The sequence below is a fragment of the Camellia sinensis genome, chromosome 1 (genome assembly GCF_055761805.1).
Source record: "Camellia sinensis isolate YWXY chromosome 1, ASM5576180v1, whole genome shotgun sequence".
In the NCBI taxonomy this organism is placed as follows: domain Eukaryota; kingdom Viridiplantae; phylum Streptophyta; class Magnoliopsida; order Ericales; family Theaceae; genus Camellia; species Camellia sinensis.
Genome location: NC_138961.1, coordinates 127,791,118 through 127,815,448, shown reverse-complemented (window position 1 = coordinate 127,815,448; position 24,331 = coordinate 127,791,118). Strand labels below are relative to the sequence as shown.

The 24,331-nt window shown below is 36.3% G+C and overlaps 1 protein-coding gene and 1 pseudogene across 1 annotated transcript; one reads left to right on the top strand and one right to left on the bottom strand.

Moving 5' to 3' along the window:
• The first annotated feature begins 21 nt into the window (after positions 1 to 21).
• Positions 22 to 12,413, top strand: LOC145797261 (LEAF RUST 10 DISEASE-RESISTANCE LOCUS RECEPTOR-LIKE PROTEIN KINASE-like 2.3). Its single transcript, XM_082883976.1, has 4 exons — positions 22 to 940; positions 4,684 to 4,707; positions 10,845 to 10,874; positions 11,111 to 12,413. Exons 1-4 carry the CDS (start codon positions 166 to 168, stop codon positions 12,253 to 12,255), a joined length of 1,974 nt encoding a protein of 657 aa, XP_082740102.1. The 5' UTR covers positions 22 to 165; the 3' UTR covers positions 12,256 to 12,413.
• Positions 12,414 to 18,260: 5,847 nt separating this feature from the next.
• On the bottom strand, positions 18,261 to 23,011 carry LOC145819917 (rust resistance kinase Lr10-like; annotated as a pseudogene).
• Positions 23,012 to 24,331: the final 1,320 nt, after the last annotated feature.

Below are 24,331 nucleotides of genomic sequence, written 5' to 3'. Positions count from 1 at the left end.
ATAATAATATCATGACCACTTATAATAGTGTTCATAATCAAGTTGATCTAACAAAAAGAGTCTAGCTTATTTACAGCTGACGGGGACAACGTATTCCCAAGGGATACATCATTTAATTCAACATATCTTACAGAGGAGAAAATTGGTGCAGAAGAGAAGGCTTCTATGTGTTACAGAGCCCTTGTTGTTGTACTTCTCCTCCTGTTCTTCTCAACTTGCCATGGCAGAAATCAAAACCAGCAGCTCATCGGCAGTTCATGCGGAGACATCCATAACATCACCTTCCCCTTCCAATTGCAATCCGACACACAAATCTGCGGAGGAGTTAACAACAACTTCACTCTGTCCTGCGACAACAATCGCACAATCCTATCCTTATCCTCCGCAAAATACTACGTTCATTCCATCAACTACGACAACTCCACAATCCGCCTCATCGATATCGGCATACAAACCAACAACAACAACAACACCAACGTTTGTTCCTCTTTCCCTAATCATTCTTTAACCCCTTCCAACTTGACTTCCGGAGATCCCTATACTTCGACTGGTATATCCTTACTAGTGTTCTTGAATTGTGAAAATCCAGTGAAATCTCCTTATTACATTAACACAACTTCTTATTGCGACAATGGAATCGATTCCTCGTCACTGAAAGGCTTTTCTTACGTTGTGGCTGGACAAGTGAGTGTTTGGTATATTGCCGATTCCTGCACTGTCCAGACCATTGCTGTTTCTTCCTCACCATTGCTGATTGGAACTGAAATTGCATCGAGTTTTTCACTCTCGGATGTTAACAAGGCGTTGGAATATGGGTTTGAGGTTTCGTGGGAGTTCAAAACCTGTAAAGGTTGCAAAAAACGGGCATCTTGCTTCGGCGATGCCGTGAATGTCGTTGCCGCTTGCTCCAGTGTCTGCTCTTTTCAGCCTTCCTTTCTAAGTGAGTAAAATTTTCTGATCCCTTTTGTTTTGATGAAAAATATATTTTATACTTAATGTTTAGGATGTACAAAATGTAAAACAAAATTACCAAGAAATATTTTACACCGGAAATTGATTTGCAAACAGGAATTTTATACATTGGAATGATGTGTTGATGACAAATTTTTAATAAGTCTTTTGATTTTTTTTTAGATGGTACAAGTCTTTTGATTTTTGATTTGAAATGAATGTACATAAATTTCACTGGCATTTCTTTAGGAGCACACTATTGTGGTGAGTGTCCAAGAAAACCACTACTGGTTTTTTGAAATTTTATACGACAAGAGGGTTTGGACATAGATAAAGTTTTTGATGTTGGAAATTGGTATAGCTTGTTGCGTTTGTTTGTGATGCATAGTTTCTCTCATTGCAGTTCATGTGGAAGGTGTGAGCTTTACTCCCATTTTCCTTGTCTGTCAACTGTTTGATAAAATGCATCAATGGATGCTTACTGTTATTTTGTTCATTGAGTTGATTTTTGAAATTTTGGACCTTTTTTGAGGATACAATTTAAGAAAATTTTGACTTAATAAAGTTTTTGTTCAAAGTCTTTTTTCATGTAAATTATTTGAGAGTATTTTCTAATTTTTTTTTTTGAGCCAAACAGCGAAAAATTATAAATAAAAAAAAAAAAAGAAATTGATAAAGTTTTGTTCAAAGTCTTATACTAGGTCTAATTTTTTTATTTTGCTATTTTACTTATTACGTCTCAAATAAAAATATAATCGCATCCTAGATTATGCAAATTTAGATAGTAATTTTGTAAGTAAAAATACGAGGAGAGTAATGTGTAAGTGATATTTCGCTACAATTTGTTCGGTTTTATCTGGTATTATAGTTTTAGGTTTTTTGGTATACCCCCCCCCCCCCCTTTTTTTCCTTTTCTTTCTTCTTCTTATTATAAATTGAATTTTACTAACAATTTTAGTAGTTATATATCGCTACAAGAATTAACACTTTTGTCGACCAAAAAATTAGTCGCTAAAAGCCCATTTTTAGTCGGCAAAAATCATCCGCGACCAATTTTTTTGGTCGCTACTTTGGTCGCCAATTGAGGGTCGGCAAAAGTAATTCGCGACCAAAATTTTGGTTGGTCGGGAAAAGTTGGATTTGCCGACTAAATTGTTGGTCGCTAAATATATCATTACTGCGACTAATCCATTTTGTCGCTAAAACATTTTGGTCGCGAAAAGTGATATTTTGCCGACCATATATCTTAGTCGCCAATTGTCACATTTCACGACCAAACAGATGAGTCACCAAATGTCGAGGAATCGCCGACTAACAATTTAGTCGCCAAAAAATAAGAAATTAACGACCAATTATTTTAGTCGCAAAAGTGTAGAATTTGCCGACTAATTTTTTAGTCGCCAAATCTCTTTTTTTTTTTTTTTTTTTTGTTTTTTGTTTTTGAGAACAATCAGTTTTTGTTTATAAAACTTCAATCCAATATTAAGCAGAAAAGGAAGAAAGGGTATTCCATGGTATTCCATTCTATCCAATAAACATGTCATGAAATATAAACATGGTATTCCAATAAACATATCCAGTCGACTAATTTTTCAATAAACATATTCCAACAAACATATAAAACGTATTCCAATAAACATATTCCAATAAACATATCCAGTCAGCATATCCAATAAACATGGTATTCCATGGTATTCCAGTCGACTAATTTTTTGTATGCCTGAATAGAAAATTTCATGAAATATATATATATATATATATATATATTTGAGGTACTTTTGAGCTCAGATTAAACACAATATATATGCAGAAAGTTAGACTTACAAGCAAATTAGAAGAAACGTAGATCTAACAGTCGGATTACTATTATTACATTCCATATTCCTACTACATATGTATTACTTGAAATCACCATTAAACATCATCGTTATCAAGCCCTAACCTTGACCGACTTGGATGAGTTCCTCTTTGCAGGGGTCAAAACTTTCTTCTTCTTCTTCAGAGCCTCTGGAGTTTTGACTTGGCTTAGCCTCTTCGTCTTCTCTCTGTTCTTCACAATTGCTTTGTCTGGTTTCTCGAATTCTTTGATAGAAGCAGCAGCAGCAGTAGCAACCAATTTCACGTTCTCGGATGCAGACACCTCATACGAGTTTTTGATTTTGACAAGTTTCTCCGATTTCACAAACTTCTTCAATTGAATCGACAACATTTTCTTGAAATTTGGGGGAAGTAGAGAGCTGTACTTTTCTTCCATGAATTTCGTGATCGCTGGCTGGCTTGAACCTGTGCGATCCTTCAATGACGATATTGCTTCGCTTATCATCTGCATCAAACAACAACAACAAAAATTTAAAAAATGTTTTAACTGTAGATCCACAAGAACTAAAAGTAGGGAGAGAGAGAGAGAGAGAGAAAGAGAGGACCTGTAAGTAAGGAGGATGGAGAGTTGGAGATGGATTGGTGGTGGTGGTGATTTTGCCTGAGATAGCCATAGATTAGTAGCTTAGTTTTGCCAATTCTTTGGAAGAAGTCTTTTGTTTTGGGATTGATAGAGGAAGTGGAGTCTCGCACTCTGTTTATGAAGACTTTTAAGTTTGAAATTTCAATTTCAAAATTTATGTTTTGGTGCGAATTTTTTTTCATGTTTCCAATAATCCAACTGCCTGAATGATTTCAATCCTAAATCATTTGATTGGATTAGTCTTTGCCTAGTTGAAAAGCACAAATACAGATTTTATTTTATTTTTAAACAATAAAAATATTTTTTATTTGGTTGCTGAAAATAAGTTTTTGGTGACCAAAATTTTGGTCGCCAAAGATAAAAAATAATTTTTTATTTTTCATTCGGCGACTAAATAATTTTAGTAGCCGAAACTTAATATACGGCGACTAAAATATTTTTTGTCGCTAAAAATAAATATTTGGCGACCAAACTTTTGGTTGCCAATTCCACAACCAACTTATTTTTAATCTTCCACGACCAACTTATTTTTTGGTTGCCAAAATATGACCTTCCGCGACCAAATTTGTAGTTAGTCGCCAAAACCATACCACTTTCTGCGACCAACTCATTTTTTAGTCGCCAAAATATGACTTTCTGCGACCAACTCATATTTGGTCGTCAAAAATAATAATTATTCGCGACTAATTAATATTTGGTCGTCAAAAGTTAACTTTTACCTGCTAACTTTATATTGATCGCGGAAAGTGGTTGCTAAAAGTGCAGTTTCTTGTAGTGTATGGAAGCCAACTTTATTTATTTTTTTATTTTTTTATGTGAATGTATAAAAAGCCCCATATTAAAGCTTCGCTTGTAGCTTTAAAAACTGAGGGTTGACCCTATCACAATGCAATATTGAACTTTTTCACTTGTTGAACAATAAGTGCTAATTTACAAATGTCAGCTTGACTATTTTAGTAGTTATCTGAATTAGTAGCTATAAATTCTTTTACCTTTTCACTTGTTGAACAATAAGTGCTAATTTACAAATGTCAGCTTGACTATTTTAGTAGTTATCTGAATTAGTAGCTATAAATTCTTTTAATGCAAATTGATGGAGATGCCATCAGGATAGAGCAAGAAGGCTGATAGTGCACGTTATTTCATTTTAATGATTGAAAAGATAATGTTGTGAAAATTAAATAAGGATGTGGTCTGCTTGACATCTTTAATTCTCACTAGTTTTTGCAAATTTTGGTTGACTAACATAATTTTTTTGCCAAAAATTGCAGGCAAGTTGTGGAGCTTCATCTCAAGTGAGTATTCTTTCTTTGATTTTTAATCCTCTCAATTGTTTGCAAGACTATTGTTTGGTACAACTTATTTGTGATAGGGGTGTTCATGAATCAGATTGGTCCAGTTTTAAAGTAAATCATCGAATCGGTCCCTAGGATTCTTTGAAAATTGAAACAGTAATCGAATGGTTAAATCTATATAACAAGTATGGTTCGATTCTACAATTCTAAACATTTTAATAACAAAAAATTTATACTACTATATAAGCAAAAGGGTCAGGCTTGCCTCTAGTCCATAAAGTGGACATGACGGTACTGTTAGGCTTGTGGGTCCCATCATAGGTCCTATTGCGATAATCCAAACCGTTCAATGTGTAGAACTCGTCGAGTACTTTATCCTTGTAAAAAATCACGTTGATTGGATATCGACAGCTACTTGATTGGATTAGATTTTTGTATCAATTTATTTTGAAAATTATATTTACCATTGACAGGAATCTGATTCGATCAAGTAGTTATCAATATCTAATCAACGTGATTTTTTATAGAGTTAAAGTACTCAACGAGTTCTACACATTGAACGGTTCGGATTATCAAAACAAGACCCGTGGTGGGCTTCCACGAGCCCAACAGCACGCTCCAGTCCAATCTTGGACTGGAGAGAAGCCTGGCCCTAAGCAAAAACATTGTTAGGCCTTTGAGATTGAAACTCCCAACCCTTTTTTCTCAAATTTTTAAAATTTTAAATTATCAAGAATCTCAAATATCATTGTCTCCTTGTTTGGGAAGTTAGGTTTAGGTTTTTTTTTTTTTTTTTAGAAAGGTGGTTTAGGTTAAAATAGCCAATAAAGATAAAATATGCTAAAATAACCAATAAGACAAAATGTCACATTCAAACAATAATCATTGCACTTTTTCTCTCACAATCGTCAAATCAACTATACAAAAAAGCCGACTATCATTCTAAATATAACTTTTTTAGTCATGCTAAAATAACCAAAAAGTCAAAAAGCCAACTAAAATAGCCAAGTTTCCAAACGATAATGATTGGTTAAAAATTATTGTTTTTCTCTTTAGTTTAAATTCTTAATTTGTTCCTTAAATTAATATCATTAAGGTTTGTTCCTTAAATTATGTTACTATATTTGCAATGTGATACAATATTTATAGAAACTTGTATTGTTCTAATCAATATTATCAAAATTGTTAGAATTACTCTTATTGATGTTTGAGATCAATAAAAAAGTAAATCTATAAACCAAAACATATTATTTTGGAGCTAAAAATCTCATACTACAAATTATAAATTTTAAATTTATAAAATGGATATATATATATAGGTTAATCCATTGTTTTGGAGTCCATAAAAAAAAAAAATCTATAAACCGAAACATGTTACTTTGGAGCTAAAAAACTTATACTAATAATGATAAATTTTAAATGTATAAAGTAGATTAAAAAATATATATATAGGTTAGTCCATGCAACTAATTATTTTAAAAATAATAAGTATCCATGATTTATGATTTTAAAATTTTAATTATTCATGTTTTAATATATTTTTTTCCCTATGTTAGAATTTCTTTGATGCCTCCAGTATTTTTTTTTATTTATTTATATATCTACGTTGTTTTTTTTTTTTTTGGGGGGGGGGTGTTAGGGATGGCAATCTGAAACCGACCCGATGGGGACCCGACCCCCCGATCCCGAATATAACTGTTATTCCCCGAAAAATATCCCCGACGGGCCGGGGATGGTGATAAAAAAAAAAATCCTCGATGATATTCGGGCCGGGGACGGGGATACATATTTCAGTCCCGGCCCGCCCCGCCCCCGGCCCCGAGCCCCGCCCCGTTTGTTCCCCCGAATGATATATATATTATATATATTATATATCCCTGATGAGTCATCCCTATCTTTTATTCATTTAGGTATATATACTTTTTTTATTCTCATCTCCATCTACTCTTTCTCTCATTCATTGATGTAGATCTACTCTCTCTCTCCATTCCTCACATCTCTCTTCCTCTCCACCGTCTCTGGTCTCTCTTCCTTCTTCACCATCTCTCACCTCCACCTCCTCCTCCACTAATACTCCCACCACTCCCCTCCTCCCTCCTCCTCCTTCTCCTCCACGGATCACATCGCCATCGTCTCTCTCTCCTTCACTCACGGGATCCTCCTCCTCCACGGATCACATCGCCATCGTCTCTCTCTCCCTCACTCACGGGATCGTGGTTCGATCTGAAACTTTTTTTCACTTAGATTGTGGTTCGATCATTTCTTCTTCTTCACCATCTTTCATCCGTACACAGGACCAGGATTGTGGTTGGTTCGATTTGGACAGACCGTGGTTCGATCTGAAGCTACCGATTTGGATCGTGGTTCGATCTGAAGCTACCAATCTCTCTCTCTCGTTGATGAACAAATTTTTTTGAAGCTGAAGCTGCAGAAGCTCTCTCTCTCTCTCTCTCTCTTGTTGATGAATAATTTTTTTTTTTTTAAGTTATATATATACATCTGTTGTTGTGTTGGGTTGTTGTTTGTTCATTTGTTGTTTTTGGCTCATCATTTTTTTTTTTTTTGGTTCAGCTGTTGTAATGTTGTGGTTGTTGATTTGTTGGGGTGGTTGTTGTTTGTTGTGGACGCTGTTTTTGTACGGGGATTTTTCGGGGTTGGGGATCCCCGATCCCCATTAGGGGGCGGGGCCGGGGAGGGTGATTGGTTCCCCGCCGGGGATCGGGGACGGGGACGGGGACTTTTGTGCCTTCGGGGATCGGGGACGGGGAGGGTGATCCCTGCCCCCGCCCCGCCCCACCTCGTCCCCATTCTTAGGGGGGGTGGAAGGGGGCTTTGTTATTTATTTATAGTTCTATCTTTATTTTCTGTTGTCTAATATATATATATATATATATATTTTCAAATAATCTGAACGCCAAGAAGGACGTGGAAAGTAGTGATGTCCTATTAATTTTGGCATGCAATATATGTATACTTGAATGAAGTGACGTTCTCACAAATATACATAAGTTATCTCACAAAATCGCATAAATTCTCACAAATATATATAAATCGTGATTTCTCAATTTTTTATGGATTAATTTATGTATGTTTGTGAAAACTTAAACAATTTTGTGTGAAAACTTAAACGATTTTGTGTGCCAAACGATTTTGTTCGCATGATGCAAGTCCTTTATGTGTGCCAAAGTTACTAAAAAAAACGGTTTTCATCTATAATGTAATTATTTTCTTACTGTATTGCCGATTTGCAATTTTTTCTTTAAAGATACATATGGTGGTGTTTGGGAAGTTTGTGTGCTGGGTTTTTTTTTGATTTTTTACACAAAAAGACAAACTTTTTACAGAATAAAAAAAAAACACATCCAAACAAAATATCACATCCAACCCCATTATCATTTCACTTTTTCTCTCACAAACATCACATACAATCATAAAAAAATCCAACTATCTCCTCAAACACTAAAAAAATTTTATCCAATAATATCCTACATCTAAAAAAACCTATATAAAAACCCACTTCCCAAACACCCACATATACTTACTATGAGATACATAAAAATTTAGGATACATTATAAATACAGCTTAAAATATTAATTGCCCCTATAGTTTTAGAAATTACATCATGCATCTTAAAATTTCTAATTGCACAACAAATAATCCCTTAAACAACCATTAAGTCAAATAATAATTTTTAATGATGTCAACAATATATTTCAATTAATAGCTCTGATAATTTGATTGTTGTATAAGAAGATAGTTAGGAATTTTATTTTTTTGTATTGTGTCTCTCAAGCAAGGGCCTCACTAAAGGATGCCATGAATACATTTTCCAAAAGGACATTCATTCATAGATAAACAAAATAAGATCTCAAAATTTCATTCTTGAACAAGTCAAATACATTTGAACATATCTTTATAGAGATATTACTCACAATGGACTTGAACAAACATTAGGCTTTGGGTGACCAACCAACACAAAACACATAACAAATACACATTGAAGCACAATATTCAAACAAGCATTCTATCTTAATTCAATTTCGTAAATGGGTTTCTAGCTTGTTCCTTCTTTAATGAAACGTAAACAAAGCCTATGAATGCTTAAAAGGACATGGAAGTGAAAATATGCAAATGAAAGTGTATTAAAAAAGGTGCTGAAAACAGGCCCGAGCAGTGTGGTCAGCCTGCAAAAGTTCTGGATGCCTGAAATCTAGGCTCGATGGTCACTTGAGCCAAGTGTAATGAAAACTGAGTTCACTCGAGCAGACTCTTGGTTGCTCGAGCGGTCTGCAAAATTCTGCAAAACTACTGGATAATCACAAAGTGTGCTCGAGTGGTAACTTCATCGCTCGAGCAATGAGGTCGAATTCTGGGTTTTCAAAATAGAATTTCGAGTTTCAAAACATAAGTCTATAAGTCATAGGTTTGCATGGCTGGTCCAAACACAAGAAAACACTCTGAAAAACATGGTTATAGAACCAATTTGAAACTATAGATTCAAAACTCCATGAATTTAACAAATTTGAACTCAAATACTTGTTGCATGTATGGAATTGTTTTCAAACTCTTTCCGAAACTTTCAAAACATGAAATTAAACATTTAAAACTTGTAATTCTTTGATGCATGTAAAATTCAACTCCCAAACTCAACAAGAATATCAAAACTCATGCTCATAATAGTAAAACACGGTGGAAATATGCATGCATGACCATTCTAAGCCAGTTTTCATTATCTTTAAGCTAATTCCTTCAAATTCCTTTTATAATCTTAATTCTTATCATGAATACACTTCTTAGTTGAGTTAAGTACAAGAATTAGAGGTTAAATACATACCTAGAGCTTGAATTTGAAGAATTCTAACACAAATCTTGAGCTCTCCTACAATTCTCTTCACAATTCCTCCTCACTCACTCTAGAACTAGCTCTCTTCTTCTCACTCTAAAATTTGAGCACTGTATTGATTATAATGAACTAAATTCTATTCTCTTATAACATATATATATATATATATATCAAAGATTAGCTTATGTTGATTAAGTAAGCTTAAGACTAATTAATCCCACTTAATTCTAATTGATTTTGCCTAATTAATTTTAATTTTAATTAAATTTGAATTAAACTTCCAAAAAGGCTCTAAATATTCAAATTATCCTATTCAACTTGTCGATTTTGGTTTTTGAATTCATTTAGGCCTTCAATTTCTAATTCGAAACAAGTATTCTAATAGATATTCCATAACTCAGACAGATATAAACAAATTAAGCTCATAGCGCACACATTTAAACACTCAAATTTCACATAATAATATAAATGCAATAATGATATGCATGTTGGGGTCGTTACAAATATTGAAGTTACTAGACATCATCGTATATTTCATTGATCACACTGGTCATTTTTAGATGTGGTATCCCATAGCTTTTTTACCGTAGGCTCTGTATGTGTGGTCATTTGATTGAACATGTCGTCTTCTTGGTAGACTCCACATGTCATTTACTTGTAAAGTATTTAAATTTTAGAGTCTTATCATCCCATTCAATTTGAAATTTATTATAAATTTGGTTGAAATTTATGTGCTAGCACTTTTACTCATAGCTTATGAGGTATAAATAATTTAAATAAACGAAAAAAGCTGATTACCTGGAAGAAAGAGAATGGATGGTTTTATTTTCTGTTTTTTGGATCAACTTTTAACTTAGAAAAGATGTACAAATAGGTCCATAAGTGGTAGAGAAAACATTTTACGAAGGGTCTTAAATTCATATCTGGCCAAGTTCTACTCTCTAAATATTGGCATAACTCCCTCCTGGAATGTGTTTTCTTTGCCATTGAATGTGATTCGCCCATGTTTTGTCAAAAATTCTATTCAAATATTTGTTTGACAAAACAAAAACTTCTTATATTTGTCTCATTGTCATGCTAGTGGTTCCGACATAAGATGTTCAAAGTGATTGGAAAATAGTTGCATTTGTCATTGCTATCTAAAGATGCCTTCAATCACTTGATAGAATGATTGATATAACTTATTGAATGCTTTGCTATGTTTACTTGCTCTTGTTATCACCTTTTTATTTTTTTTCTTCTTTTTAACTGCCTTAGTCACATTTCTGAATTTCTTGTTCATTTTTCTTGCAGCTTCATTCTTGCCCTGGCTGATTGTCTTAGGTACGACTTGCTATATTTAGTATTCGTAGTTATGACATGTTAGATTTAGTATTTGTTCTATTTAGTGAACACTGGAAACGTTATCTTGTAATACAAAGGAAATGTCCCTTAATACAAAAGAAGATAGTATAAAATGAAATGCAGCAGTATCAAAGAAAACTTGAACATAATTTCTTGCAATAATGGAAGGATAAAAGAACATTATCTTATTACTTCTTCTTTGTCTACCTACACAGGAGCAATATTCATCCTAGCAACAAGGATTTTATGTGGGCCATGTGTGTTTGGATTTTTAATCTATAAGTTTAGGAGAAGGCATTTATCAATGTTTGATAGCATTGAAGGTTTCCTACGAAGTCAAAATAATCTCTTGCCTATTAGGTACTCATACTCAGATATCAAGAAAATGACTGAAGGTTTTAGGGACAAGTTAGGGGAAGGAGGCTATGGTTCTGTATATAAAGGAAAGCTTCGAAGTGGCACTCTTGTGGCAGTTAAGATGTTGAGTAAGCCTAAAGCTGATGGGCAAGAATTCATCAATGAAGTTGCCACCATAGGAAGGATTCATCATGTCAATGTGGTTCAGCTAATTGGATTTTGTGCCGAGAGATCTAAGCGTGCTCTTGTTTATGACTTCATGCCTAATGGGTCTCTCGAGAAGTACATCTTTTATGGGAAAGAAAAATCTTCCTTAAGTTGTAAGCAAATGTATGAAATCTCTCTTGGAGTGGCACGTGGGATTGATTATTTGCATCGAGGTTGTGATATGCAGATCCTACACTTTGATATAAAGCCTCACAACATTCTCCTTGATGAGAATTTCACTCCAAAAGTTTCTGACTTTGGGCTTGCGAAATTGTATCCAACAGATGATAGTATTGTACCTCTCACTACAGCAAGAGGAACCATGGGTTACATGGCCCCAGAGTTGTTTTACAAAAATATTGGAGGTGTTTCATATAAAGCTGATATTTATAGTTTCGGAATGTTGTTGATGGAAATAGCAGGCAAGAGACGGAATTGGAATGCATCAGCTAATTCAAGCCAAATTTTTTTCCCTTCCTGGGTTTATGACCAATTATCAGATGGAAAGCATATAGAAATGGAAGAGACGACGGAGGAGGAGAGGGGGATGGTAAAGAAGATGATGGTAGTAGCTTTATGGTGCATACAAATGAAGCCTAGCAACCGGCCTGCCATGAACAAAGTCGTAGAGATCCTCCAAGGAAGTATTGAATTCCTTCAGATGCCTCCCAAACCTTTTATATATTCACAGGCGATGCCGACTGAGAATCATGGAAATGACATAGACCCTGCACAATTGCCCATTCTATCAGGCGCTTGTATGGATTCCTTAACAATAGATGTAAGTGCACGTTAAGTACATTGCACCAAACAATATTTATTCAGGGGCAATGTTGACACTCTCGTATACTATGTTACACGGACTGTTCAAAATAAATCAAATACCCATGTTGGACATTCGACACTCGGACAAGGGTCAGATATTTTTTAATGGATACTTCTTATATAATTGCATATAACACTATTAATATATATACTCCTTATATTTTTTTTAAATGTCTTTTTGACACTATAAGTTACATATAGTACTATTTTATCTCATATACTTGATTAAAAATATAAAAATATAACAAATTTTTTTGCTGAGTCTGTGTGTCCTTAAATTTATGGTTTGGTGACTTCGACATCTAGATACATACCAGCACCCGACGCTCATATCCGAATCCATGTAATATAGCTCGTATATCAAATTCTGTGTTTTAGCTCTCACTAGTTTTCAATCAACATACTCTGCCAAACAAATCAAGTGACTTTGATTGAACGGTTCCAGGTGTGCTTTTGAGTGGCATTGGATTACTTAACTTGATGGGTCTCATTTCGAATGTGTATGCCTAAGTATAGGAATATAGGCCTTGTTTGATTGTCAAAATGTAAAATGAAGGATATAATATACCTTATACGCAATGAATATGATATATGGATTGGATAATATGTCACATGCTCATGGTTGTTGAGTTCAGGATATAGTACTGGATATTTTTTTTTTATCTATGTTTGTTTGGCAAAAAGAATTATGGGATATAAGCAAGTAACATATATTAATGTCTATTTTGTCCCTATTCCTATCAACAGACAATATATATGTATGTCCATTACATCCAATCATTTACCAATATATATTAAATAAAAATAATCAATTAAGCAATAACATAATAAAAAAAATTAAATAATAATATAAATTTGTTTAAAATATTTAAGAAAAATAATTTAGAATCAATTAAGTTTTAACATTTTTAAAATTATTTTTCTAAATTTAATTGTGTATTATAAATTCTTACAAATAAAAAATACATATTATAGTTTAATTGGCAAATTTTAAAAAATAAAATAAAATACATATCATAGTTTATTTGGCCCACTTATTTATTTAATTCTTAAATTGGTAAATATTTTTTCAATTAGAACTTTGAAAATTCAAAACCTTTTAAATTAGTATAATTATAAATATATTTTTTATATTTAAAATTAAAAAAATTAAATTAAAACTTTGAATCTCAAAACGGAAATAACGTTTTTGTTTATATAAATATATATTGTTTATATAAAAAATTCAGCTGTAAAAATTTAAAAATAAAATTCATAAATATAATTTTTTCGGTCATACACAATTAAATTTCTCATGGTAAAGTTCATATATACACAATCAGATTTTCCATTGTAAAAGGGTAAAATTGTATTTTTAGTTTTTATCCCATCTGATGGGATATGATATAATAGGGGGAGTGGGTATTGCATATCCACCCATTTTGGAAAATATACAATCCAATTGTATATTATATATCCTCTTTCAAAAAAAATTACAAATACAAAATATGTGGAGTCCACAGTATTTAATTTCCAATCTAGCCTTTTATATCTCCCAAAATGAAACAAGGCCATAAGGCTTATGGGTAGCTTGTCTATTAACTGAATTCGTTTTGTTTTCTTGTGTGGCCTGCTGGGGATAGATTATTACTTGTGGGGTTTAGATCATGAAGCATTCCTGTCGTTTGTTCAAGAAAGTTTTGCCACTCATTGAAAGAAAAAAATATGGGAACACTTTAGGTTTTTACTTCCCCCCAAATGGTGGCAACCAAAAATAAGAAGCCCCAACTTGTAAAAGGACGTAAGTTCATAGTTGCGATTCCAATATTCTATCCTTCAAAATAAAATTTCAATGAAAAAAAATTAAACGAAGTTTGGATATAGCACAATTTGGAATGTTTAACTACCTAAGGACACATGCCTAATTCCCATAAAAATTAAAAAAAGAACACATACCTAATTTTTAAGTAGCCAAGTGATGAACCATATATTGCTGGCTGTTGTTTTTAATGCTATTGAGAGGCCATGAGAGCATTTCTGAATTAATTAGCATTCAACAAACTATAAGAAAACAAAGCTCCACACATGACATTGGAGTTTTATTTATTTCTTATATTAATTGTACATTACACCCATCTTTTATAAATAATTCAAAGTTCTCCATATCTATTGTAGACCTACCAAAACAAAGCAAATATTCACTACAGAACGACCATTGATGTTATGCAGCTTCTGGCATCAAAAAGACAACAAATCAGATTCAAAAATAACTTCTAACTCGCTGTTTAATGGTCTTCCACTCATTTTTCCCCTTGTCGTCATTGGATTTGTAGAGTCAAATGGATTGTAAGGCATGGTCAGACTACGTGCATCTCCTACCAACATTTGCACCACAACTTTCATCAATGGTTGGTCCGCAGGATACCAATGTACACACGACAGTCTGATAATAGTTAGTTTTTTTTTTTTTTTTTTTTTTAACAATCAGTGCATCTCTATCTTCGTCAATCTAGATTTCTAGATCTTCTCCATGATCCAAACGGTTGTAAACCCATTCAGGGAAGTACACTGCACTTGTGTTTTGTGTTACCTTATTGTTCCTCACTCCAACCATTTCTAGCAGTAGCATTCTAAAACTGTAGACATCTGATTGTTGGTTCATCCCATGTGAGCTCCTATTGGAGAGCCCACTTTCTCCACCCAATGGAAGTGGCTCTCCCACTCTACCAACCCCATTAGAGAGTGGAAGAAGGTAGGTGGTGACCAATGAGGCTCTCCCTCATTGGTGTATAAATAGAGGTTGAGGGGAGAGTTGAAATGGACAGAGAGAGAGAGTGAGAACCAAGAGAGATCAGAAATTGAGTGTGAGAGCTGTGAGTTGAGTGAGTTTTATCTCCTCCTCTGTAATTGTATTTTTGCTCCATTTTAGTGATAATTCTCATTTCTGTCCGTGGATGTAGGCATTGGGCCGAACCACGTAAATATTGTGTTCTCTGTGTGTGTGAGATAATTTTCTGGGTGTCTTTGATCCTAACAAAGTGGTATCAGAGCCAAGTTGTACGTTTTTCGGAAAAACAGAGTATTGTTTCGAAACTGCCCAGAAATCGTATTGCTCGAAATCCGATTTTGAGCATACCAGGAGCAAGGACTCGACGAGAGGAGTCCAGAAACATAAAACAGACACCAAACGGAGGCCGCACGCGCTCCCACGCGCCCCTGGAATTTGGCGCGTTAATCCCACTCTCATCACGCGCCCACACGCGCCGTTCAGGCACCCGGCGCGTGATACCACTCGCAGACACGCGCACCACGCGCGGTTCAAGGAGGAAGACGACTGAGGGAGAAGCGCGTGCCATACACGCGCCATCAACACGCGCGCGCCAGCCGAGTCTTCAGCCGAGCCGAGTCTTCAGCCGCTGACCGAGCCGCTGACTGAGCCGCTGACGTCAGCCCGACGCCAGCCGATCCGGAGAAATAATCTGGTGCTTCTCAGGCGCACCAGATTCTGCCGATCTGAACCGTTAAAATTGTTTTGGCTTGATCTAAGCCATTTGAGGTCCGATTCGGGTGAGCCAATAGTGTTTTCAAACTATTTGGAATATTTCGGACACATCCGTACGGTCAGATTTTGCAAAGAAGGTTTTCCAAAATTTGCAGTTTTTATTTTGGCAATCCGAAGTGATTTTCCGGCTAATTTGAGCAGTCCGGACTTCACAGCAAAGCCTGTTTTTTCAAACAGAGATTAATTTCTGGATGATGGGGGAATCCACATCAGTTTCAGGGCCGATGATTCGGTTGAACGCTTCTAATTATGCGATATGGAAGCCGCGGATGGAGGACATCCTTTATTGTAGAGATTTGTTTGATCCTATAGCGCTAAAGGGGGTCAAACCAGATGGAGACAAGGATGTGGACTGGATAAAAAATAACCGGAAGACTGTCGGTCAAATCAGACAGTGGATTGACCACAGTGTGTTCCACCATGTTGCCCAAGAGACAGACGCCTATGCCCTATGGATGAAATTGGAGGGCATGTACCAGTCCAAGACCGCACGGAACAAAGCCTTGATAATGAGAAGGCTTATAAACCTGAAGCTGAAGAATGGTGTGTCTGTTGCTGAACACACCAGTGAATTCCACAGCCTTGTGAACCAGCTTGCATCTATCAAAATGGAGTTGGAGGATGAGATGCAAGCATTATTATTACTCAGTTCCTTACCAGACAGCTGGGAGACGTTGGTGGTTTCTCTCAGTAATTCTGCACCCGAAGGGAAGCTGACCATGGGGATGGTCACAGACGCCTTATTCAACGAGGAGGCAAGGAAGAAAGAGATGGACGGAGAGCAGTCTCATGCCCTTGTCACAGAAAGTAGAGGCAGAGATAGAGAAAGGGGCAGAGGTAGAGGAAGAAGTAAAAGTAGAGGGCGTTCACAGTCCAGACAGGACAACACGAGGAGGTGTTTTTACTGTGATCAAGAGGATCACGTAATAAGAGATTGCCCAGAGAAGAAGGCGGACAGACAAGCCAAAGAGAAGGCTAAGGGACACGGAGGTCCCTCAACTACAGCAGTTGCAGTGCATTCCTCTGACGATGAAGAGGTGATGCTTACAGTCTCGTCAGAGTTGAAAACACCCGGCTGGATTTTGGATTCAGGGTGTACGTTCCACATATGTGCGGATAGGAAGCTTTTCTCCACTTACCGAAGAGTCAGCGGTAGCATTATCCGGATGGCCAACAACACAGTGAACAGAGTTGTCGGCATAGGGACAGTGCGATTCCTTACTAAGGATGGAAGAAAAGTAATTTTATCTGAGGTCCGACATGTGCCAGGAGTACGGAGGAATCTAATCTCCCTGAGTATGCTAGATCTAAAAGGAAATTGTTTCTCATCTAGTGGCGGGGTTCTTCATGTACGCAGAGGTGATAGAGAAATGTTGCAAGGCAAATTGTGCAACAAACTGTACAGACTGGAAGGAGAAGTTTTGACAAAGATGAGTGTTGTCAAATGCCAGTCGAAGGGTACAAAGAGAGAACATACGCAACCAAAGCGTATGATTGAGCAAGGCTTTCATCAGGAATGGCGAAAACGGTGCACGGGAACGCAAGGAGGCAGTTCAAAGGTGCACAGATCTGAGCCAGTGAAGCCTATCTTGAAGAAAGTTCAGAGCAAAGAAACCAAATCTGTAGAGACTATGCCAGTAAAGAAGAGAGTTTCTTTTGCTTCCGTGTTAGAGACATTTTGCAACCTCTCAAAAGATGCATGGAAGGGAGGGATGCAATCTCGAGTCGCAAAGTGAGCGTTGCAATGCACTCCAATAAGGGGGTGCGAGCACTATGCACGGAGTTGCATAGTGATAACTTGTACAGACCGATGGAAGTTGTCTTGGCAGAAGGGCTAATTGTCAAACATCAGTACGGACGTACAAGTGAGACAGAACCGAACATCAGGGATTGCAGCACAGACAACGGGCGTATGAGATCGCTGGGAAGTTGTTCTGAAGTGCAGAAAGCAAAGGCTGGTTGTTCAGAAATAAGCTCCGAGCAAGGAAAATTGAGGATGTTGATGTGTCAAACTCTGAAGTTTTCTAGTTGCTCCAGTGTTCATCATGCAAGGAGTTGCACGGTAATGCAAGGGTATCCCGAGCAGGGGGTGCAGGACATCCAATCAGGGGGTGTCAAGATATCTTGGTTGCGCAAGTTCAAGCATAGCAAGTGAAGATATCCGAGACAGGAAGCGTGGAAGAGATTTGTGGGAGATAGGAGCAGAGGCTCTCTCCAAATCAGAGAGTGGTGTGAGTTGAGTTGAGGATGTAGGATTCCCTCCTCCTCTTGTATCTCTGGTGTATTATCTCTAGCTTTCAGGGGATGCAATGTCTCAGTGAGGAGATGAAGATTCTGTTGGTCTTTTGGGCGTGACAAGATTAGCAGCAGTGTATGGACTGGATCACCTCACATGAGTTGAGGGGGTGATTTGTTGGTTCATCCCATGTGAGCTCCTATTGGAGAGCCCACTTTCTCCACCCAATGGAAGTGGCTCTCCCACTCTACCAACCCCATTAGAGAGTGGAAGAAGGTAGGTGGTGACCAATGAGGCTCTCCCTCATTGGTGTATAAATAGAGGTTGAGGGGAGAGTTGAAATGGACAGAGAGAGAGAGTGAGAACCAAGAGAGATCAGAAATTGAGTGTGAGAGCTGTGAGTTGAGTGAGTTTTATCTCCTCCTCTGTAATTGTATTTTTGCTCCATTTTAGTGATAATTCTCATTTCTGTCCGTGGATGTAGGCATTGGGCCGAACCACGTAAATATTGTGTTCTCTGTGTGTGTGAGATAATTTTCTGGGTGTCTTTGATCCTAACACTGATTTGCATGACACCTTTCTGAAATTTCGAGAGAGCACTTTGGGTGCAATATAGCTGACTGTGGCCCCGTTGCAGCAGTCATGGATACAACACTTTGTTCCTTTGAACACAACTTTGTTAGGCCAAAATCAGAGATCTTTGGATTAAAATTCTGGTCCAACAAGATGTTGTGAGGTTTAATGTTGAAGTGAAGTATTCATTGATTGCAACCTTTCGGTGAAGATAGTCAATTCCTTTAGCCATGCCAAGAGCAATATCTTGCAGCTTCTCCCAACCTAGTGAATTCTTTTTGTTTAGATGATATGAACTTTTCTAGGGAATGGTTTGGTAAGAATTCGTAAACAAGAGCTCTTTTAAATCCATCCGCATAATATCCGACCGAACGTACAACATTGATGTAGTGGATTGTACCTATTGTTCCCACTTCATTGGTGAACTCATCCCCATTTCGCTTGACATTGTTGAGGATTTTGACTGCGACATGAACATCATTGGATAGATTTCCCCTGTACATTGTTCCATAGGCACCTTGCTCTATTTTTCTTGGTAATGTTCTTTATGTCGGCATAAGAATATCTTGCAGACTTGAGAGCTCTGTCATCCAAAATCTTTCAGTCTTTGCTTGATTCTCTCTCTTTATTATTATCAATCTAAGGACACAATGTAATTGCAATAATGACCACAACAGGAAGAAACAAGCCTCGGAGCATATCTACAATTTAAAACAGTCAAACTAAGAAAATGTTGTTCCCACATTAAAAACATAAACAAGGTGGATGAATAACTTCAGCAACAAATGCTAGGTTATTTTATTTTATTTTATTTTATTTTTTAAAAACCTATAAACATTCGGTTGGGAAATAAATTGTTAAATTACACTTTTTTTTATTATTTTTTTTATCAATTTCATTTTTATTTGGGGAATAATTGAAAATCAATGGTATTATACCTTTGTTCCCAGAGGTATTGAGTTTAAATGTTGGAGTATGTCTTTATTTTCTTTTGTTTGTATGTAAACTATTCTTGATGTATTAATTAAAAGGAAAGTAGTATTTTTATAGACATTTTATTCATAATTTTTTACCATAATAATGTGATAGTGGTATTCATCACTATTTTGTTTTAAAATGACAAGAATAAAGGTTGAGACTCCCTTTGGGGTCACCCCCTTGACCCCTTTTAGTTTTGATTGGTCAACTTTTCCTTTTTTTTTCATTTTTTTTTTCTTCTCACCCAATCACCAACCTCCATGTGTGTGAGGGGGTTGTGGGGTGGGTGTTTTAAAGGGGTCTAAATCAATGCCCAAATGGCAAATCCAATGTAGCTACATCAATCTATATAATTTATGTATATTTTTATTTATTTGTATCATTACTCTAATTAAAATTCTTACATGCTGTATATGATGAGAAGCCCAGTCAGAAATAGGGGTGGGCATTAGCCCAGTTGGGTTGCACTATCAATTAAGAGACTTTGTGTGTTACCAACTTCAGCGCGGCCCAAGTATTGAGCTGATGTGGTCAGCCCAAGCACGGAGCTTCTATATGCACATCACAAAATTTCTTAATATCATCTACCAAACAAAATCAATAGTTCGGATTTCAACTATCGAACAATGTCGAGATTGTTCATTTGCGGTCGAGATTTGGGACGCGGGGATAGAGACAATTTGGCATGGGGGTTCGTGGTTTGGATTTTCTTAGTTGGGTTCAACCTCAATCCACCAATGTCGTTGAGGTTGATCTTGGCTTATTTTTTATGGTCTTTTGGCATATTTGGTTGGCTAGGAATCGGTTTGTGTTTAAACCAGGAGCGTTCTAATCCTATCGATGTGATGAACTGAGCGTGTTCTAATCTTCGAGAGAATCACGAAATGCATCACAGGTTCATGGGCCACCTGCTGCTCGGGAGGTTTGCCGCTGGCGGATGCCTAGTTTGGGAGTGTATAAACTTAACGTCAATGGTGCTATTTTTAAAGCAGACATGACAGCAGGTATGGGGGTTGTTGCTCGAGATCATTTGGGTAGTGTAATTGGAGCGTTGTCTGAACAGGTTCAGGGGATTGTTGATCTAACATACATTGAAGTCATGGCAGCGGATAGAGCAATAAGATTTGCGGCGGAGTTGGGTCTTCTCGATATTCATCTGGAAGGAGATGCGTTGGAAGTGATTAATGAAATCAACAAAGCTGAGTTCTCTCTTTCGGCAATTAGGCATATATCTCAGGCGATTTCGGCGGCTGGAGCATCCTTTTGATTTTCTGTTTTGCAGTTGATATCCGAACGTAAAAAATTGGTATTAGTTGAGAAAAGTAATGGTGCACAAATAGAAGATTCCCCCATGCCTAGTCCTAAAGACAATGTAAAATTTCCAAGTCTACTTGCTTAGCCCTATGAACATGCGATATTTATAAATAAATAATTTTTATTTTAAGAAGCAAGGAAATTGATTCCATCTACAACAGAAGCCTTACGGATAGAAACACAAAATAACATATCATTTGCATGAAAGAGAAATGAGAAAAAAGGAAAAAAACAACAGCAATAACTGTCACCGTGCAAAGGGAAAGGGGCAACAAAAAAGAGAAACAAAGTTAGCTTAAGTTACTTCCTGAAAATTGGGTAAAATATTAAACATAATATAATATTTGATGGACATTTAGGAAACCAAAGACTAAGTGGGTGTTTGAGAAGTTGTTGTTTTAGTTTTAGGCTATTTTAGGGTGCTAAAATTTTTGTGTTTGGGAAGATAGTTGAATTTTTTTGTTATTGGATGTGATGTTTGTGAGATAAAAAGTGAAATGATTATAGATTTGATGTGACATTTTGTTTTATTGACTATTTTAGCCTATTTTGTCTTTTAGTACTATTTTTGCCAAAAAAATAAAAAAAGTTGCTTCCCAAACACCCCCTAAGGATAATGAGAGAAGTTAATTTTGAGACTGTAGAAGGCAATTTTTTTATTGAGCAACAAGTTGTCAATTTATATAGCATAATGAAAACTGAATTGTAGAAAAAAACTGATACATGTTGAGCATAATAGCTAAATGCCTAAAAAATAGCATGAAGAAATGGTCATAATCCTAACAAATAAAACTGATTTAGAAATCCTAAAGAATAGCAACAAATAAAACTGATTTAGCTTCATGGGTCATTCTAGTCAACACTCCTCCTTGACTCTGGAGTTGCATACACCAAGTTTTTGCCTCAAGAATTCATAGCTAATCTTTGGAAGTGCGTTTGTTAGGATACCAGCACTTCGATTTTCTGTTTTGTAGTAGATCAGTTACATTTCTCCTTCCCTATGTATCTCTTTTAGAAGATAAAACTTTATCTTGAAGTGTTTTGTTTTGCCGTGTAACACTGGATTATTAGCAACTGAAATCACAGCTTGGTTGTCCACAAATATTTGTGTGCCTTCTTGTTGTCCCATATGCAAATTTGCCATGAGTTTCTTAATCCAAAGGGCTTGATTCACAGTAGTATAGCAGCAGCCACATATTCTGCTTTTGCTGTGGATTGAGCTATGATTTCTTGCTTCTTAGAACACCATGAAAAAAAATCAAGAACCAAAGCTAAAACAGTAACCTGAGGTGCTTCTCATATCATCAACATATATATCCAGCCCAATCACTATTAGAATAACCATGGAGACTGAAGTTTTTAACTTGATCGAACCTTATTCCATAATCAATTGTGCCCTTAACATATCTAAGTATTCCTTTTGCTGCTTGAAAATGAATTTCACTAGCACAAATGCATATACATTGATAGCAAACTCACTGCATGCATGATATCTGGCCTGGTTGTAGTTAAATACATTAGATAGATTGTTAAGCTCCTGTACAGGCCTTCATCCACCTTTTTAGCTCCATCTTCTCTGCAAAACTTCCCTTTTTGATTCATCGGAGTCGCAATTGGCTTGCACTTTTCCATGCTGAATTTCTTGAGGAATTCCTTTGCATATATATGCTGGCATAGAAATATTTCATTTTGCTTTTGATGTACCTACGTACCAAGGAAGAATGTCATCCTCCCAAGGTCCGTCATTTCAAAGACATCTTTCATTTCTTCTTTAAACTTGTCAATCAACTCCTTACTACTTCCTGTAACAAGTAGATCATCAACATACAGAAATACCACAAGAATTTCATCATCAACCTTCTTGATATATAAAGTAGATTCACTTGGACTTTTTTCAAAGCCTAAGTTCACTAAGTGTGAATCAATTCTACTATACTAGGACCTTGGTGCCTATTTTAAATCATATAGGGATTTTTTCAGTCGATATACCTTCTCCTCTTGTCCTTGAAAAACAAACCCTTCAGGTTGCTCCACAAAAATTTCTTCCTCCAGGTATCCATTCAAAAAAGCTAACTTGACATCCATTTGGTATATAACTCAACCTTTTTGTGCAGCAAGAGCTAGCAACATCCTTATGGTATCCAACCTGGCAACTGGGGCAAAAGTTTCAGAAAAATCTACCCCAAACATCTGGGCATATCCCTTGACAACAAGTCTTGCCTTGTACTTGTTTACAAAACCTTCAGGATTGAGCTTGGTCTTGTAAACCCACTTGACTCCTATAGCTTTCTTGTGTTTAGATCTATTTACTAACTCCCATGTTTGCTAAAGCTCCTCCTTCATTGCAGATATCCACTTTTGATCAATTGTAGCTTCTTCATACCTTGCAGGCTCCATTACAGCAACATTACACCTCTGATAAATGTCAGAGAGTGATCTGGTTCCTCTAACAGGTTCATCATCCACATCATCATTCTTCTTCTGAACCTTAAGCTTCTTGCCATTCTCCCAACTCCAGTTATCTAACTCAAGAAATTGGACATCCCTGGTGACAATTACTTTGTTGCTTTGTGGTAAGTAGATCATGTAGGCCTTTGAAATTGAGCTATAGCCTACAAAAATTCCAGATTCTGCTTTCTTGTCCAACTTGTCTCTCTTAACTTGAGGGTCTCTCTTAACTTGAGGGATGTAAGAGAAACATACGCAACCAAATGTCTTCAAATTAAGCAACTTTGGTTTGTAGCTAAACCATGCTTTAAATGGAGTCTTTTTCTGCAAAGCTTTTGTTGACAATCTGTTTAGCAGAAAAATTGTTGTATTTACAGCCTCGGCCCAACATTTCTTTGGCAGCCCTTTGTCATGAAGCAAGCACCTTGTTATCTCCATAATTGTTCGATTTTTCCTCTTCACAACACCATTTTGTTGAGGAGTGTAAGGGCTGTCAACTGATGTTCGATGCCTGGATCTTCACAAAACCTGTTAAATTTTTCAAAGTTATATTCAATTCCATTATCAGACCTGATCACCTGCATTTTGCATCCGCTTTGAGTTTCAACCCAAGCTTTAAACTTCCCGAATATGTCAGCAACCTCAAATTTAAGCTTCATAAAATAAATCCATCACATTCTTGAGTAATCATCAATGAAAGCAATATAATATTTACTACCATTCAATGATGGTGTTTCCATTGGTCCTCCCACATATGTGTGTATTAATCATAGCCTCTGTGTAGCCCTCAAAGCCTTGTTTTGTGGAAAAGGAAGACTGGTTTGCTTCCCATACTAACGGGCAGTACATTTAGGAGGCTCCTCCTCTAATTCAGGCAAGCCTTTCACTAGATTGTTCTTCTTTATGAAAAGTAGAGCGGCCAAAGAACTGTATTGCTATCTTCTTTATGTACAGCAG

What these genes read in the sequence shown, in the direction of transcription:
- LOC145797261 (XM_082883976.1), top strand. Translation starts at nt 166, where the DNA reads ATGTGTTACAGAGCCCTTGTTGTTGTACTTCTCCTCCTGTTCTTCTCA. An exon ending in TTTTCAGCCTTCCTTTCTAA is followed by an intron (nt 941 to 4,683) that starts GTGAGTAAAATT and finishes CAAAAATTGCAG; the next exon opens with GCAAGTTGTGGAGCTTCATC. An exon ending in GTTGTGGAGCTTCATCTCAA is followed by an intron (nt 4,708 to 10,844) that starts GTGAGTATTCTT and finishes TTTTTCTTGCAG; the next exon opens with CTTCATTCTTGCCCTGGCTG.